This window comes from Anopheles stephensi, chromosome 2 (genome assembly GCF_013141755.1).
Source record: "Anopheles stephensi strain Indian chromosome 2, UCI_ANSTEP_V1.0, whole genome shotgun sequence".
In the NCBI taxonomy this organism is placed as follows: domain Eukaryota; kingdom Metazoa; phylum Arthropoda; class Insecta; order Diptera; family Culicidae; genus Anopheles; species Anopheles stephensi.
This window is the reverse complement of record NC_050202.1, coordinates 66,023,209-66,043,036: the sequence shown is the minus strand read 5'-3', so window position 1 is coordinate 66,043,036 and position 19,828 is coordinate 66,023,209. Positions and strand designations below refer to the sequence as shown.

Sequence of the window (19,828 nt, the reverse complement as noted above, 5' to 3'; positions counted from 1 at the left end):
CAAAAGCGCTCTATCGAGCGTGGTTCGATGCATCTATTTCCGGGATTGATACGGATTGTTGGTTCTACTTTTATGTAATACCTACCTGGATATGTGTATATAACGGTAAAGCTTTTGTATTATGTTATATTTCTTTAAGATGGTCCAGTACAACCTAAATTCTATATTAAATATTAAGTTTGATATGAATTTGGGATTTAAAATTTTTAAAAAAATATTGTTGTGATGTACGAAAAGAACATTAATCAGGAAGTCTATGGTCTGACGACAGATAAAAATATCCGAGCATTAGTTATAGAACGGAAAATGCTTCCAAGTTCAAAGAAGCCTCGTTCAACTGATGTCAATTCTTCTTCCCCATTAGTGATTCTGTTTTCATATACCCTTTTTCACTCTTTGCTATCAACAAACACCATCCAAGTTCATCATCGTGACCAAACAAAAGTGCCAAGCATGTGGCAGTGTAGCAACACTCAATGGCACCATCGTTGGTCGCTTTGCCAGTTGGTGATTCTTAGCGACGGTTTAGGGTTTCAATGGGGCGTCAATATTTGCATATCTGTCGGATAATCACCGCAAGCCAGACAATAAGGTAAACAAGACAGTCTCTTCAGGTTAGTTTGCTACAAGAAAAAACCTCCTTTAAGTCTGTAAGCCACTGAAATATGTGTGGGTTTGCAGTGTAACCACAGTACTGTGTCAATCAGTATCATACAACATATTTGTTCACTTTTGTACCTCTTCGAATCCACATGGAGTAAATATTAAAATGAGAATATCTGCACCAGACTAAGTAATAACGTTGCTAATTTCAAACGATTAGTTCGTTTCATAAACCAGTGCTAACCTCTTTGTTTTCCACATTAACCCGCACCACAGTACATTTTCCTGGAGAACAGTGTGGCTGAATATGTCCTTTCAATTTTATCCAATATTATCAATCAACCATTGATCGTTCAAGCCCTTGTTCAAGCTAATTGGCTGTTCATTATTGACTACGCTTACTCCAAGTTGGCAATACGCACAGGACCTGTCGGACCATAGCACCACACCAAAGCACAGCCGTCCGTACTAAAGGAAGCGAAAGTATTTATAGCAGATTGGTAGCGCGACTGAGACAGGGAAGTCGAGTGTAGTACGCGTTTAATGAAATTTTGTCAAACTCAATTTATTTCCACTAAGTCCCTAGCAACGGCTACGGCTCTCCTGTTCAAGTGGCCATGCAGAGCAGGGTAGAGTTTCATCGCGATCGCGATAATGGAAACAGACATGGGCACTGTCCATGGGTAGGCTTGACACGTGCTCTACGCCGTTCCAAAACTTGGTGAGGTGGGCATCGTCCACCGAGATGACGGTGTATCACGTGTTCACGTTAGGTTTGGTGGAAATAGGTGAAAGTTTTACCCTGGTCGATCTGCGACCAGCTCTTGGCGTGGCACTGGGTGGACAGCTAGAAGCTTCTCCATTAAATCCATTACATGGCAGAATACGGTAACATTCGTACCGTATTCACACCGGCACGATAGAGTCAGCAGTTGTTTCACTCTCGGTTACACCTGCCGTAGCAATACCGTTCGTTGTACCCCTGTTTCGTGTCCTTCGTACAACTGCCGTTTCTACTGCCAATGCTGTTGTTTCTCGATGGAGGTTGCACGGGAAAATCAGATTACAAGAGCCTTCCTTCAACTTTTGCTGGCACTGTATTGCGCTGCCTTTTTTGCAGGGTTGGCCCGAGTGCGATCTAATATGTTCACAAACTTCTTTTCGTGTGCTTGATGATCACTTCAACAGTTTTATTATCGTCCCGTTTTTCAAATCACATGGATCGCGATGAAGTGGAATGACAGGCTGGAACTGTCCGGTACAGAATGTAAGAGCACTCATGTCCAAGTGTCACATGTACTCACTGTCGCGCCATTGCTCACTCATAGAGCTGAATAATGTGATGCTGATTTTAGTGCGAGCTTGACAGCAAGTGGAGAGAACGAAAAAAAACGTTCAAGGACTTTGTCGAAGAATAATATCCTTAAAACGATGGTAGCGATCAGTTTGCAGGAAGTATGAAATAATGTTTAAAATGAAACTAGTTCACTTACCGGAACGATATGTTTAAAGTGAAAATTGAAATTAAAGTGAAATAATAAAAAAATGTAATAAAAATCAAACCTCGAAAATCGCGAAATTAATGGTACAAAAACTCTGCCCAATATTGGTTATGTAGTGACATGCAATGCGCCTCAGAGAACCATTTTAAAAGCCGTTTTCTAAAAAACAACACAAAAAATCACAATGTGCGCCATAAACACATCATAGATAAATTTGTCCGAAACTATTTGACTCCGTTCAAATGGTCATTAAAAATCATCTGCACATTAAAATTCAATTAGTGTCTCTTATGCGGCCGTAAAAGCTAGCAGGTGTTGTAGGCTTCGATGTTAATAGTGCCACCACTTCGAGTACGAATGATAGGAAGCAATCAATTATGCATTAGAATTGACGTTCCGTACGACAGCTACGCCCGCTCATCCCTTTAAAGCCAAAGAATGGTTGGTGGGAGGTAAATTAGATTACCAGGCACGATGTGAGAACAGTTCACCATACATTCTGCATGATCAAAATTTAATAACTCAGCATTTTACACGCGACCAAATCTGCTAGTGGTTTGCGATGGATCAATACCCTGTAATTAATCTAGAAACTGTATGAGTACTGTATGAGTGCAGTTGTGTGAACGGATGAAACCAAATACATCAACAGATGCGCAGTTGGATAGTTAAATAGTTTGATTTATAATAGAATGGAAAAAGCTATGTGCTTACCAAAAGATCCCTTTAAAAATTTAAACGTTAGGAGAAAAACATTTTCAGTTTTTTGTTTTATTTCTTTTAAGACATATTTTAAACATTGTTTAAATGTTGTTTGTTGGACTATATTACGCAGCAAATATTGTTGAGTTTTCATGACGAGCTGTGGTTTAACGAGTTCCTCATAACTTTGAACGGCACATCCTCTGCATATGACATTGGCGTGCTTTCTTCTGGTACTCTCGTTTTGTTATGTCGATAATCAATGTCTGACTTGTATAGTTCGCCACTACACAGAAACACACCCAGGGACCATACAAGCACATTCTGCTGTGCTGTATGAATTTCAAATAAGTTCTTGTGGTTCAACCTCCGTCACCGAACAGTGCGAATGCTAGTGGGGCACGAGACTGTCCGCGTGTCGATAGCGGCTCCTACGTACTCGTTTGTAGTCGTTCGTTCATTTGTTCGTCGGCAGTAGATGAATGGTGCCAATTTGCATACAATTATAGGCATGCTGGCGCGAATATGATTAGAATGCGTGTGTGTTATTCTGCTGAGCGGTGGTAAGTTCGTTTGAGTATTTTTTTTTCAACTGCTGTACTTCATTCCCCGGCAGTATCAGCGCTTAGTAATGGGAAACCAACTGTACAGAGTGCTTCGATAGTGGTTTGTAAATAATTCGGTGGTTCATTAGTATTCGAACCGAGTCAGAAATGTCTGACCAGTGACCGTACAACTTGACCAGTTGTGTTTTAAAACATGGTTAGTTGATCGACAGACCATGGCGTTTCGGTGATGATATGAATACAATGTGCATTGCGAATGATATCATGGGTGATCGAGATGAGCACAATGTGAGTTTCCAGCAATTATAATTAAATTTACTTAATAGGCAAAAGTTTTGACAGCGTTACTTTATGACCCTTACCAATATCGCTCAAATATCACTGTACAGATTTTGAATTTAATTGTTTGATCAAATGAGATTCATCCATAAGCCATGTGTTTAAGCAGAAATTTGTTAACTGTTACTACATTTAAAATTTCACTAAACAGTCACAAACACTCTTCTGGGACTTCACACTGGCAGCATACGAATTTCATAAAACTTTCATCTCTGAATGGGAGAAATGGTGGACACAATCAATTACTATTCTGCTCTGGAGAGACCTTTAAACGATGACAGATAATTTCAGGTGCAATTCCCTCTGTGCATGGGTGAAACTTCATGAAAATTAATAATACTATCGGGCAGATGTTTCCCCCTGCTTTCATCGCACTCGTCGTTTCCCTCTCTTTTCTCTCTCTCTCTCTAAAACACATACACTCACAAACATATTCTTGCCCTATATATGCAATATATTCATCTGAGTATCAGACGAATAAGGACCGGACGTTCGCGCCGGTTTCATTTTGACAGGAAACGCAGTACACTACCTTCAATTATTTTCTCCTCTGATCCGTGTGCCGGCCCAGATGTGTGTTCAGAACTGTGAAATGAAAATGTGTACACACGTGCTAAAGATTCGCCCTAGTGTTCGACGACCGCACGGAAGAAGGCCATGTATCTTCTGGTATTACGGCATTTTGACGCAATACACATCAACAGGATAACAGCACGCACATAAATCTTCGACCGAGCCCAATCCGATTGATCCTCAGGCTGAGGCAACCATATATTCTGCAACCAGTTTACCCACAAACGAAACGTGCCATCGCTTGCTTGACCGAGCGAAGGTAGCCTAGGCACGAGCTGTGTTGGGATATGATAAGCTGTGCTTAGCAGAAATTGATACACTTGCGCACCGCCCATCGGTTCCGGATGAACCGGTTGTGGTTCCCAAGTGGTCGGACGAACTTCCTGCACTGGCCAATAATACGACCTGCACGTCACTCCCACTGCCCCCTTTCCTGTAGAAGCTACCATACAATCAGCAACTGATTATCGGAGAAGATTGAATAGCCACTGCATTTGGGCTCTAGTCTTCACCGGACCGTAGCCAACCTAATGCTTTCGTATCGGTATAGGAAATTCATAAGAAGCATGTAGAAGAATCGGTCTGCCGATTGTAACCACTGAATGGCCGGACATATCAGCAACAACAACGAGTCTGTTTAATGATTTATTACTTATCATTTGAACGCGCGATGCTTCGAGGCATTGTTACTCACATCATTATGGTTTGGTTGTTATTAAATTTCTCAACACTCGTACAGGTACGAGAGATGGTACCGCGTACGCCGACAGCGGAACAGGGAGCAACACATTCGAATGGCCCGCGGAAAATGGCAGGAAAACATCAAAGTGTGAAACATAAATAAACCGAGCTAACTCACACGCCCGATTGCTACCACATCCGTTGCCTACGGTCTGTCGGGTTGTCTGTATGGAAGGCAAGAAAGGGACGCTTTCCACAAAATAAACGCTATGTACACGCGTCGGCAGTCGAATAATCTGCACGCCCATCTGCTCAGTACTTCACTCTCTGGCCAGCGAAAGCCACGCAATCGTCCCCGATTGCAGTACGGGAAATGTGGGTGAATAAATCATTGCAGGATTCTAATAAACTTACACTCGACATTCGGTTCCGTTGCCACTTACGTTTCTACATGCCTACCGGTATGACTGGTACACCCCAACAGTGTTTGGAATGCTTCGAAATAGCCAAAGTGGAAACCGATGCATGGCTGGACGACCGGTTGGAGGAGTAAACGAAACGATAAAGTAGAACGACTGATGTTTTTGGCATAATTTATGCTACCTAGCGTTTAAAATTTATGCTCCAACAAACCCCAACGATGGCCACTGATCGTTTGATCCGACCGCGGGCAAACAAATATTTCCGAGTGCGTTCGGTCGTGTGCACGGGAGCTTTTCGCCTTTCACCTGCGCAAAAGGGTTTCGATTTCGGGTGGATTGATTTAATTTCACTATTTATTACCGACCGCTTTGCAACATTCGTGAACAGTTGCTTTCCGTTGAGACGGAGGCCGAAAATATGTGAGCCGGTTTCGGCTTCTGGTACCGTTATGATAATTTTAGAATAATCAAGTAGACAGTTGAAAATGACTATGGCTGATGAGAATTTGGGAAAGTAATCAGAAGCGAATTTTCATGTATACCCATAGCAATTTCTATCTACAATGAGATTGAACTGACGCTTGGTCATTGATTGCTTTATAGGTTACTTATGATAACGTGTGAAGATAATCTGAATAAGAGCAACAATAGAATTATTCTTATTCATTATTAAGTTATACAAAATGGCAAAACAACATCAGCCTAGCCTAGAAGTAGAGTTTCGAAATTTTATGTCTCTCACACAGTTTACGAATCAAATATTTGTTGGATCACATCCTTCAAGCGAAAGAGGATTTTTTAATTAACATTGTTTAAAACGTCGGCAATTGTCACCGTTTCTGATTCACAAACCTTTAAACCGTCCCATTGATATGAGTTATAACGCATATTATTTACTGGTTACGACTCAGACTTGTTTACCAATATCAATGGTAATATGTGGTGCTGCTCAGGCGCTCGAAAATTGCGCCAGATTTATTCTACCATTTACCACCTGCAGTGTTGAAGTGCTCTGTTTTACAGCTGCAGTGCTTTAACCAACCAACCAACCAACGGACCGGGCCGGCATTCATTTATGATTGGTCCTAAACTAAATGAAGCGAAAATAGTTAACCGATATTCTCGGTTTGCGCCTCAATTTGCACGGGTGCAAATCGGGTTTCAGTGTGCAGCAAAATTGGATCAAAACTTCCGACTACTGACCGCATGATTGCCCATAGGCAGCAGGCCTTGCACATATGGACACGAAAGCCCACGAACCGTGCTAATGGTTATGTAAACCGTTCAACGAACGGTGGGACCCCGCACTGGCTGTCGGTCAGCAAACCGGAATGAAAATGTTTGCCGGGCACCCACACTATTGGTTTTTAATACGATAAACCAACAACTCGTGCGGCAGTGTGCCCGAAAACTCTGCCCAGCCCCAGTGGTGTTTTGGTGCCGGGCGAAACAATCAGGAAGGCGTGCGAAGATGGCTAGGGTTCAATAGGGGGGAAGAATGACCGTTGTGCTGTTTATCATAAAGCAATAAATTAATCAGATTCTGTCGGATTTATGGCTTTAAAGGCTTTCATACTCCGTTGCGTGATCTGGCAGAAGGAACAAATTATTGTGCGGGAAATTGACGCAAAACACAACAAAACGGCACCGGACACCAAATGGTAGCACCACCGAATGGGTTGCGTGTTTGGGATATACGAGTCCCGGGAGGACGATCGGGGGGATGGCACAAATACACTAAACTTAGAAAATGGCTCGGAACTATTGCAAGATGGTCTCGTGTGCGAATAAAAGACCCCAATCCCATCCAAAGTGGCCCCAATTGCCCTAAATTCGACACATGATACCATTCGTCCGGGCAGTCTGCAATGGGGCTATCATTCGCTACAGATGAGATGCCCATTTGCTGGCTGCAACAACAACTCTTTCGTAACTCTTTCACGTAATCCTGCTGGTCTAGCGATACAGGGAGAAAATCGTACCATCGTACGATACGTTCGCCATGTCTTTGTAGTTCCACTTTGGTCTACGCTACACGTTCGAACTAACTGGATTCTAAAAAGCAAACGAACGATCCGTTTGGAGTGCGGGAGAGTGCAACAAACGAGGCTGATAGCGTTGAAGATACTCTTAAAGACATCATCCGATGCGAACAAGACTTCCTACGCCCATAGCTGCTTTAGCAATGTTGAACGACGACGTCGAAGTAGATACCTCCACCAGAGCTCATTTCACTTCTTGTCTGAAAAGTATGAGGAAGTAAATATGTTTACATGCATTCTGATTTGGATGTCTGTAATAAAAATGTTCAGCTGAAAAAAGATTCTACTGGAGTAAACTAAAATATATTCAAAGAACTGCGGGTTGCAGTAGCTTTAATCGGGCAAATTAATCATCTGTTACATCATCAGCAAATGTCTAAAGGTGTCTACCTATCGGCACATCCACAAATTCCTTCATTGCAAATTGAGATAGATTTCTTCTCTCTTTCTCTCTCTCTTGTTTGGTTCAACTTCAATTTCGATGTTGGAAGTTTTTTCTCACACAATTAGGCGTGATTGCATCATGCGCATTTTATCGATCGAAAGCGTACACTTCATTACAAGATGCGGCGAATGATCAACGGTGCTTTCAATTACCATCTCCGAACGCTGGTATATCGTGCGGAATTACAACTCATTCACTACGACTACCGCTCTGCAAGCATTCCGAGCTACGCTAGATTTGTTACGACACGTGTAGCATCCTGCTCCATGATTCTGCTTCCTGCAGGAAGTTCTAGCTTTGCGCTGGAATAGCGAATCAAAGTTGCAGAAATGTTGATTAACGAAGGCGTGTGTTTATTTATAACGTTCCCAGAATCAATATCCGATGGGTATTCGGTACGTTTTATGTTCACATTCGTTCATGTGTGAACGAATTCGTTATAATAACGTACGCCATGTTTGTGTATTCCACAAAATATGAATCCTTAGTAATGAAGACGATCCTTCGTAGCATATCTGGAATATGGAATATAATTGAGAGTTGTAATTAATTAAAAACTCTCGAGTGTTTTTTTTAATGGAACCCCCAATTGTCGTAGCGTAGAAATGAAAATGTCTGGTAACAGATTTTTTTTTAATAAAATAAAGCGTTAAACAAATAAGTATGATTGAATTAAAACCTTCATTATTCGATCCTCATTATTTACATGATGCAAAGCGGAAAGAAGCGTGATTTGCATTGTGTTACCACGAACCCTATCAAAACTTTCTCTAAAGCGAAGAGACGAATGTAGAATTGAGACTCAAAGTCTCAATTATCTAACCAAACTTTTCTTCAAAGGCCAGAAGATGATGGTTTGAATGAAAGGGAATTCCAAGGGTTTTTACAACTTTTAGTAATCGAATTCGAAAACTATTGTTAGCCATATTGACTGCATTGTTTTTCTACAAAAGCTCCAGTTTTCAAAGTAAGCCATTCAGTTTCATTTTAGTTACGATAAAGAAAACTTCTCTAACTACTGCAGTTTTTAGGCTTTATTCTTTAATGTGTACAGTTTACTTCTAAAACAGATGTGGCTTTGGCCAAAATCACTCACGAATATGTAAACACAATACTGTATGTATGTCTTCTGGCGAATTTTTTAAACAGGACTCATACTGTCACCACTGATTATATGCTTAAGGCTTGGGACAGGAAATTGTAATGCTGCAAAGTTTAAGCCATAAAAAATCCTAATGCGCTCATCGTTGACTGATGCGTGTTGCTAGTACGTAATCTGACTTTTTAGATATTTGCTGCTAATTCTAGAGAGGTAGCAAACACGAAAACGCCTAACATCCGTCCCAGCTCAACCCCGAAGCTATCGCACCCCACATTAGCCCCGGTGGGAATAAAATCATTTAATTTCACGCCTGCTAGTCAGATAAAGATGAGCTTCCGAGTTTCGAGTTGATGGTCGTGTGGTTGTGGCGTGACAGTGTGAATCTGTGCGGATGTCAGAGCTTGCTGGTGGTGAAGCGCACATAGACCTGAAACAGGATTCGTTAAATTGCTTTCTCCTGCTGGGCCTGTTTCCTTCTCTGCGGGCACGGCGCAAGTATGGCCGTGAGACATGAGCTTCTGTTGCTGAGCGATATCGCAGCCGCGAAATGCAAAACCACGGACGAGTTTTTCTTCGTTCGCGAACCGCGTTGAGATACACAGGAAAACGAGTGACATGTAACGATAAGTAAGCAGACTAGACCAACCAACGGTCCTGTCGCACAATCGTACTATCAACAGTCACAAACGCCATAAACTTGACGCAAAAGAGGGAAACGATTGCAGCCCTACGAACGAAAGTTGCTGGAGATAAGCCGAGTAAAGATGGTGTTGGTACAGGACGGACAGGGATGATAGGGAAGGGAATAACCATGGACAGAAAATGGCTGCATCCCTTAGTTATGGGTCGCTCGGTATGCTTTTTCGCAAAATAATGTCAGCGTTGATTTAATTTGAGTTCGAGTGAAAAATGGTGTGAACCATCACAATCATACCGTCACAAAGCTTACACAACAAACCATGAAGTTGGATGGACATTGTTTGAAGAACAATCAAATGAATGTGCTATGAACGTTGAGTAATGAAGAACAGATTTTTTCGATGAAAATTATTGTTTGGTGGTTTTGATGAAAAAGGCATTTTCTTTATTTAATGCCAGCAGTGCTTTTACTAGATATTCGTAGAAAATATGTTTCAAAAGTAATCAGATCAGATATTTATACAACATAGAAAACCCATTTCTAGATCGTGCATGGTTTATCAAGTATGTAATGTTTTCCAACGTCCTACAATAAGATTATTCTATTCGGTGGGATGAAAACTGTAATTGCTTTTCAATCCTTTCTGCCTCAACACGTACCAAGAGCGCTTCTAGCATCAGGATAGAAATTAATCAACCACTTCCGATGGTTATCTATTATATACGTCCATCGATTGATTGTGGTTTCTTCCTTCGCTTCTGTTTCCAGGTGTACCCGGGACGAGACATAACAAACATTGTGGAGTCTTCGCACTACCAAAAGATCGGTGGATGGTGCCGCCAGGGTGCCCTGAATGCAGCCAAGTGCAAAGGAGCTCAGCGGTGGATTAAACCGTTCCGGTGTCTCGGTAAGTAGTTTTGCCAACCTTCGATCATCCACAGCGAACGGTGTTTACACCCAGATGCAGACATTACTTACCGCACGTAACGGGAGAACGCACCAGTCCTGCGTTCGCCTAATGCTGATTTAAGTAGATAAACGCAGGTTTATCTTTAGTTACTCTTTGGCTTTTATTCCTTCCATACCATAGTCGTGGTGAGTTGTGCCTTTTTCCTGTTACTGTTTTCACTAATACACGCGACTAACATCAAATTGAATTTATCGCACTGACTGATAATCAGGGTATAGAGACGAAAAAAAAAAACTCTAGAAAACTGGTACATTATTTTTCCTGCTTCGACTTCCTTTCTCACTCAGCAGTTTAATTTCTACACCGACCGGGAAGATGTTTTCCCATTTCTTATCGCACCATAATTTGCAACGAGATACTAGCTTTTATCATTAGTGCCGTAGCGCGTTGAACCGTGTGCGGAAAAATGGGGTTTGTGTACAACGGTGCACACAGTTTTCTCAATGACTAAACCCAAATGGTTTACCCTCTATTTCAACGTTCTCGCGTTTACCCTGCTGCAGTGAAGCAATGCTGGTAATGATGTTATCGAAAGACACCGAAAAAGTGCTTTAAACTCCAAAAGATGTTTCCTCAGACGCTTCCGGTATTGTCTGCTGGAAAATGGGCCCCAAGGTGGACGCATAGCGGTAACGGCGAAGCGCGGGACTTCGGAACATTATTTTTAACATGTCACCGTGCGCTTCGGTACCAATGGGCTACATCGTTCCAACATGACAAAACACAGCTCGATTTGTCTAAGGGAAGGGAAATAGATACCAAATTTAATGTTCGCTGTCTTTGGTCGTTAAAAACGCAAATTACGAACCGACGTAAAGCAAGTGTAAAAATATGGAGAGCAGAATATTAAATTAGTGATGTGAGCAAAAATGGACCCGTTCCTGTGTTTTATGACAGCGTGGCGCGCTTCTCACGATAAGTGTGAATATTTTATTTCCTATCGAGCGTGCTCTTTAAGCTCCGCCAAAGGCTGTGCACAAAATTTACATGCTTCAAACATTAATCCCTAGCGTCGACGCACTGCTAACGATGAGCTTCGGAGATAATTTTCTACCAGTCTGTTCTCTGGCAAATTATGCTGTAAGTGTGCGTGCTCAAGCTAAGATACCGGTTTAGTTATATTTTTTTGTTGTCGCTTCATTTTCCACACAAAACGTTTACTCCGTCTGCCTGGTAGCTCTAATTGAATTTATCACCAATCAATGATCTAATCGCGAACAAAAACCAATTTACATTTTAATAAAAGCATCGCAGAAGCTGAACTCGTATCATCCGTAATTGAATTACTTTCCATTGACAATCCATTTATTGACACCTCGGCTGCCAAACGGTTTATGCAATGGTGACTCCCATCATCGTTGCCTCCAACTGTCAGCCGCGTCAGCGTTGTCGGGTCATTGACTACGGGTGTGCAAGAATACAGCTTTCCACGGAAGCATGCACACAAATGAAACGAACAAAAAAATAAGTAAACACAACCGACAGCAACCCATTGTTCGGTGGGTAGTACACTAATTGGAAATCATAAACTGTGCCCTATAAACGCATTAGTGAGTTAATTTGAGCACAGTTTGACGGTTGTAAAAAAAAGTCTATCGCTCGACCGAAATGACCGATAGGCGATAAAGCACTTGCTCGTTAGTCGATGTTATGAAATTTGCGATGGGTGTGTGAGTAGTTATTGTAGTTTTTTTTTTAAACTTTAATGAGTCAATGGCTGTAATAAATTCCTCTGAAAATCACCCAGCTACAAAGCATTCAACACATTTCACGTATCTAAACTGGACCGAATGCGTAATTGGATTTTAAACGCATCATATGAATGTAAGAAAGAGATAGTTCTAAGTTTTATTTATTCTTTATTGGAATGTACGCTGTGTCTTGACCCGATGGATAATTAGGAGCGACTCCCTTTTTGGCTCGATGTCCTGCTTATTTATACTCCCTAGCGTCACTCACCTTCTTCGTGAGCGTTGTGGTCCCTATTCACAGGCACTCATTCCCACACGGCCTTTCCTGATGTTACTCAATGTGAATGAGACCAATCCTTTAACATGTCTCCTGCCGTGGTCGTTCGACATGGTCCCTCTTCTCCCTCATCTAATTTACGAACTTCATACCGGTCGTTTGGCAACACTTTTTGAACGATATACGGTCCCAAAAATCTTCTTTTCACCTTTCTACCTGTCCCAAACTGGGTAAAGGGAAGTGCTACCACATCTCCAACTTCGTATTTTTTAGCTTTCTTGCGGCGAAGATTGTAATACTTTCTATTTTCCAACTGAATCCTACCAATGCTGTCTCGCGCATTCAGACGCAATTCCTCCCGACCTTCATTAAACACCGTTTGCATTTCTTCTCTTAATATCTGTGCAAGAATAACATCGTCCTTTGTTTTCATTTTCACTCCAATAAATAACTCAAAAGGAGTCATTCCAATCGCCTTTTGCCAGCTATTGTTTATGGTGGTTTGAACTTTATCGACATGCTTAAACCACTCATCTGGTTTTTCTACTGACAATTTCGTTAGAACTGGAATTATTATCCCATGTATCCTTTCCACTTGTCCGTTTCCCCGCGGAACTCCTGTTACAATTTTATGCAATTCGATATTATTTTCCGCACAATACTTTTCAAATGCACCAGACGTGAACGCCGTACCTCTATCGCATATAATTCTTCGCGGATGCCCGAACGTATTCGCTACTATTTGCATTCTTCTTATCGCTTCTTCTGCTGTTGTGGATTTCACCGGGAATAACCAAACAAATTTGGTGAACGCATCGACAATTGTGAAAATGTAATTATACATTTTTCTAGTCGACGGCATGGGCCCCAAAAAATCTACATGAAACGTATCCAGAGGAACACATCCTTTTGGGATTGGGTGGAGTACCCCTTCACATTTACCTCGCTTTCTTTCCCCTACTATGCATCTCACGCATGATGCAATACATTCTTCTATCTTCCCATCCACATTAGGAATAAAGTAATCAGATCTTATGCGTTCTTTTGTCTTTTTCACCCCGAAATGCCCCTGTTCATGCGCACTTCTAACGATCTCACCTTGCATGCTGGACGGTACGTACAATCTTTCTGCTCCCATGCTGCCCTTGTAGAGAACACCGCCCATCATCGTGAATTCGTCGAAATTTCCGTCCTGCTCGATTCGACGTATTATCTCAGATGTCGGCGGATCAGCACGCTGCGCAGCCGCTATTCGCGCACATACAGCTGATGTTATCGTCATCACATTTGCTCGGGATAAGGCATCAACGTGTCGCATCCTGTCCGCCGATCGATGCTCCACTTCATACTCGAATTCAGCCAACACGTTCAGCCATCTACTGGTTCGGGCACTCGGATTTTTCTTTGCCACGGATTGCGTGAAGGCGACGCAATCTGTCACTAACTTGAACCGTTGTCCCAGCAGATAACACCGAAACTTTTTCACTGACTCGACAACAGCCAGCGATTCCAAATCAAAAGAATGGTAATTCTTTTCTGCTTGATTCGTCAGCCGGCTATAATAGTAGCAGGGATGGAACTTCCCATCGTCTTCCGCACGCTGCATTAAAATGCCAGCCAACGCTTCCTTACTTGCGTCAGTGTGAACCTCCGTTTCAAGTCCTGATTTGAAAATCCGTAGCACTGGGTACTGACTCAAAACCGTTTTAATATGAATAAACGCTTGTCGCACTTCATCGTTCACTTCAAATTTCTCCTGCTTCCGTAATAACATTGACATCGGACGCATTATTTCAGCAAAATTAGCCACAAACTTCCGGAAATAACTAGCCAATCCATAAAATCGTTGCATTTGTTTCACAGTACACGGTAACGGAAAACCCTTCACTTTTTCTACCTTTAACGGCGACGGTTCTATACGTCCTTCATATATCGTGTATCCTAGATACTCGATACGCCTTTGCAAAAACGAACACTTTTTCCAATTAAATCGTAATCCTGCTTTTTCCGCCACTTTCAACAAACGTTTCAACAATTCCATACCTTGCTGTTCGTCCTTTGATGGAATTATTATATCGTCTACAAATGTTAACACTATTCCATCATTAATCAACTCACGCAATACCGAATTTATGAACCTGTTAAACGCACTACCACTAAGGCACAATCCAAACGGCGCACGACAAAACTCATACTGTCCTTCTTGCGTCACAAAGGATGTATACTTACGACTTTCTTCAGCAATCGGCACGTGAAAGTACGAATTTTTTAAGTCCAATGTCGAATAAACACGAGCACTTTCCAACTGGTCAATTTGATCTTCTACTACCGGCATAGGAAACGAGTCACGAATGATTTTCTTGTTTATTTCTCGATAGTCCACGCACACTCTCCGCGTTCCATCTTTTTTCGGCACAACGACGATCGCACTAGCATAAGGACTATTTGATGAACGCACAACACCATCACACAACCACTCTTCCACTTGCGCTTTTACCGCCGTTCGTTCCAATGGTGCAAGACGCCTTGGGTACGCGCGCACTGGGACGTTGTCGTATAATCGAATGTGCAATTCGCTGTCACTACAAGAGCTATTTGCTGGCACGTAATCCCGAATCATTTTCGCAATATCGTCTTTGTGTTTAACTGGTGCGTCGACTTCTTGTGATTCCACATTGATGTTGAAAATCCAGTTCTCCGGCATCACTTTCACTCTTGAGCCAAAACTTATATCACCGTTCAAAATGCAGTACGGCACCTTCTGCAGAAAATCCATGCCAACAATCATTGGTTGACGAATTGTGTCCGCTGTTACCACTAAAACCGAGATGGGGTAATCCTGTTCTTCGATTGTGATCGTTGTTTCGATTTCCCCACACACGCTACTGTACACGCCTCCGATTCCACGAATCACTCGACACGATGGCTTCATCGTCTTTTCACCAATAAAATCTTGCCTGACCAACGACACTTCACTGCCAGTGTCCACGAGAGCCTCACACTCCTTAGTTCCAAGGAGCACTTTTTTCGTCAACACCTTTGTGTGTTCCACCACATTTACATTTCCCGATGTTCTTTCTTCTCTGCCGTTTCGTGGCACACAGTTACGGGCAATATGCCCCGCCTCGCCACACTTAAAACACGTAAGCCTGCGTCCTGCTTTAGCGCACTTATTAGACTCGTGTCCAAAGCCACCGCAACTGTAACACTTTCTTCTACAGCTTGGCTCGACGACGTTCCGAGAAGTTTTTTCCCGTCTCTCTTGGTCTTTCTTTTCGGCCCGCTCGAGGAACAATAGTTCTTCCTTTAGTTCCATGATCGTTCTTGCCCTATACAAAGTGGCTCTGGTTCGAGCCTCTGCTGTTATGCCATCGGCAATATATTCCACGAGACTGCTCTCGTCAATCTCCACATTGCTCGCTATGCGTTGCATTTCGTACAGGTACTCTAATACCGATTCACTGCGCTTCTTGTGCCGAGTAACGAGTCGCCGGTGCACATCGCTAGCGCGGATGATATGCCCGAACTCCTTCACTAATGCCGCACGCAAAACCGCATATGACGCAACATCCTTAAGCGTTGATAGGAAACTCCGGGCCACGCCGACCATTTTTCGACGCGTCATTATGAACTTTTGTTCATCCGTCCACCTTGCCATGGTGGCAACGCCTTCGAACTCCTTAAACCACATTTTGATGTCGCGATGTACATCTTCGCCGTATGGTTCGATCGAGTCCTCCACATCACGAAACGAATATGGTTGCATGTAGGCCACACTTGCTGGTTCGGATTTCGGTGCATTTCCTGAAACCGACCCCTCCGCATCATGAAACCCACTCACACCCGTAACGTCGTTATCATGAGCGTGCATGTCAACCTGTTCGTTCGCTTGCGCTTCCACTAAGCGCATGGCTAAATCCTCCTTTGTGCCAGTAGTTGGCAATCCGGCCATTTCACACTTTCGTACCAAACCAGTACGTGTGAATTCTTCAACCAGTTGTTCCATGGTTTTTCACCGTCTTCTGCACACAGCACAATGTTGTTGTTCGCACACAGCACAATCCTTGTCACAGTCGGCTCCCCACACAGAACGCAACTCGATGCACAGTATAAAATCCTTTTTCGGTTACACACACACAGCGCACAAGTCGCTTCGCACACACAGTGCAACACTTCTTTGCACACACAGTGCAGCTTGCGCACACAGCACAATAGTATTTCGCACACACAGTACAACTCGCGCACACAGCACAATACTCATTCGCACACACAGTGCAACTAGCGCACGCAGCACAATAGTTACTTAAGAACTGTACTCCTTCCCGGACGAGCCCCCATGTAAGAAAGAGATAGTTCTAAGTTTTATTTATTCTTTATTGGAATGTACGCTGTGTCTTGACCCGATGGATAATTAGGAGCGACTCCCTTTTTGGCTCGATGTCCTGCTTATTTATACTCCCTAGCGTCACTCACCTTCTTCGTGAGCGTTGTGGTCCCTATTCACAGGCACTCATTCCCACATGAATAAGACATACGACATCCACTAAAACCGTAGAAATCCTTGATTGATCATTTGTCGTGTCCTGGAATAGTGGCAATACAGTTCAAACCTTAACTTGAATTCGGATCCCCGTGCAGCCACTGTATGCAGCCACTTTTTCACCTCTGACGGTGCATCGGATAGATTGGGAACTTGTTAGAAGCATGATGGTGATAGAGAGATTGATCCGCAGTGTCAACGGACGGTGGACTAGCCGTGATTGTTGTCCTTTGAAGCTGACGGTCGAAAGCTAACGACGAGCAAGCTGATGTGATTCTTTCGCTTTGGACATGCGGAACTTTGAAATGAGTGTGCTCCATTCACAGTGAACTGTCCCGACGGTTTGGATTTCATGGTGGATAATGAATCAACATGAAAGTATCATGCCATGTCGATTGTTGCACGTCGTAGAAAATACAGTTGTAGAGTGCTTGATCCTGTTCCAATCCAGATCAACTGTTTGAGCTTTGCGTGAACCTTGTATCTGTTCTCTTCCAGTTTATATTTTTTTGTACTATTTTGTTTTCTGTTTTTCATTTTATTGAAAGTAATTGAGTGTTCGTAATTTCATGGTGCCCATGTTCGATATGACTTGTGCATAAATACAAAATACTCATTTTCGAAGCACCGTTACCCAGGGTTTTCTACGAACCTTTTAATTAAACTGGTTGACCTACATTAAAGGAGAGACTGTCGTTCCATCACACGTTCAGATAAAGGTATTAATTTTTCTCTCTTCCTTTGTTTCCCTCCGTGACACATTTCCACAGAGGGACCTTTCCAGTCGGATGCGCTGCTCGTACCGGAAGGATGCCTGTTCGATCACATTCACAACGCGTCGCGCTGCTGGCCTTTCGTCAGGTGGAATCAGACTGGAGCTGCCGCCTGCCAGGATCGCAACATGCAGATGCGTAGCTTTGCCATGCTGCTGCCCTGCGGCATTTCGCTTTTCTCCGGCGTGGAGTTCGTCTGCTGTCCGAAACACTTCAAAGGTAGGTGGCGATGAATATATCAATCTTTTCAACTCGCATTCACTTTACGCACGCCGCGTTCGAATGGCGTTGCCCACTTTAAGTGACCGGTCATTTTTCACTACCTTCAATCACGATGGGCTCCCGGAGAGTGTCTCTTTACTTCACGGTGGTAACAGTGCGAAACCAATCACCAATGACAGAGAAAAGTGGGACAATAGAAAAATGCTATCGTTTAAAAAGGATCGCCCGCTGATTTGATTGTTTCGTAGCTGTGTGCGATAAAGCAAACCCGTGTGCCAATTGATAACACTGACCCGTAGAGTTTATGTGATAACAAAACGAACACGCACAATGCGAATGCTCGAAAGCTTTTCGCGAACCGTGTACACGCATATCTGAATTATTTCCGCAGGACATTTGCCAACACGTTCCGGGACTGCGCTATCACAAAAATTGTACGGGCATTTTCTGGAACCATCGATTTCGTTCCGTTCTTGTGTTATCGGAGGACAACATAAAAAAACTTTTTTTCGAGCGATTCCCTGAATGGCAAAGGGACGAATGCTAATGAAAAATAGTACTTGTTGGCGTTCGTCGGAAGGAAACGTTTTTCCAGAAAATTTTGAATGTTTGGGTCGCGTGGTTGGGGCGAAATTATGAATTATATGAATCCACACTCAAACACTAACATACGCACGCCCACATAAAACAAGCACAACAATACGAGAGAATTGCACAAAAGCTGCTATATTACGAGCGAAGCAATATCACCTGCATAGCTGCGCGAACGGAAAACAAATGGCTCTTTTTTGCTTTGGAAAGCTTGCTAACAACGGTGCAGTTACCAACGTCCGGTGTGAAAAATAGCTTCCAAGCCAACGCAGTGTCAAAATTGTGGAAAACATGGAAGAGAAAAATAAAACCCTACCATAATAATGACACAACTTCGAGAAAGCACTGAAATAGACACTTAAAGTAAGCAAAAATGAACCAATCCCACACACCGTTGAATTCATGGCTGGGCCACGAATAACAAACAAAACGGTCAAACTTTATCGCATGACCTCTACCTAGAGCCCACCCGTGAGGTACATTTCCTTCCATTAGAGGGAGGTAAAGGACGCCAAACAAAAAAAACAAAAATCTTCACCCGGATCCTGGAACGCTGGATTGTCTTTTAAAAGTTTTCCTAGTGCATCAAATTTGCATAATATTACCCTCGCTTCGCGTCATTTTTCAATCTTCACTCGGTAACCATGGTAGAACGTACGGTAGAACGGTAGAACTCGGAACAAAATGGGTGTGGTTCATTCAACGCAACCTTTCAACCCCGATGGCACAAGGCATTTCGCTTTTCGGAGGTGAAAGGGACATGTGAATGTACGGACAGTTGGTTGGATGAAGCCTGCCTTGATGTGATGTCCTATTCTGTACGGGCGTGAGAAAAGCTTTTCCGAAACCACACCGACACACAGACACATTTACCATGCCCACCCCTCTTTACAATGAAGACATGCAAAAATGCACGTTGATGCTGACGCGAGTAAACTGTCACGATGCTTCCAACATCTCTCTGGTTTCAGGGCTTTTACCCCAGTTCTTCTACTTTTAACCAGCCCGAATGTTTGAATGGAAAAAAGGATGAAAATTCTTCCCTTTTTTATGTTCACCCCTCTCATTCACACACACACAGCCACATGAACCGGAACAAAAACGATTACGCACACAAACGATGCAAAATAGCTGTTTGGATGATGTT

The 19,828-nt window shown here is 42.9% G+C and overlaps 1 protein-coding gene across 7 annotated transcripts in view; it reads left to right on the top strand.

Annotated features, from left to right (window-relative positions):
- LOC118504304 (amyloid-beta-like protein) overlaps nt 1–19,828 on the top strand; it is a 70,158-nt gene that overhangs the window by 22,806 nt on the left and 27,524 nt on the right. For all 7 annotated transcript variants that reach the window (XM_036038606.1, XM_036038605.1, XM_036038604.1 and 4 more), the window contains exons 4-5: nt 10,386–10,524; nt 17,866–18,087. In XM_036038606.1, coding sequence (XP_035894499.1) covers nt 10,386–10,524; nt 17,866–18,087 — 361 coding nt within the window. The remainder of the gene's footprint in view (nt 1–10,385; nt 10,525–17,865; nt 18,088–19,828) is intronic.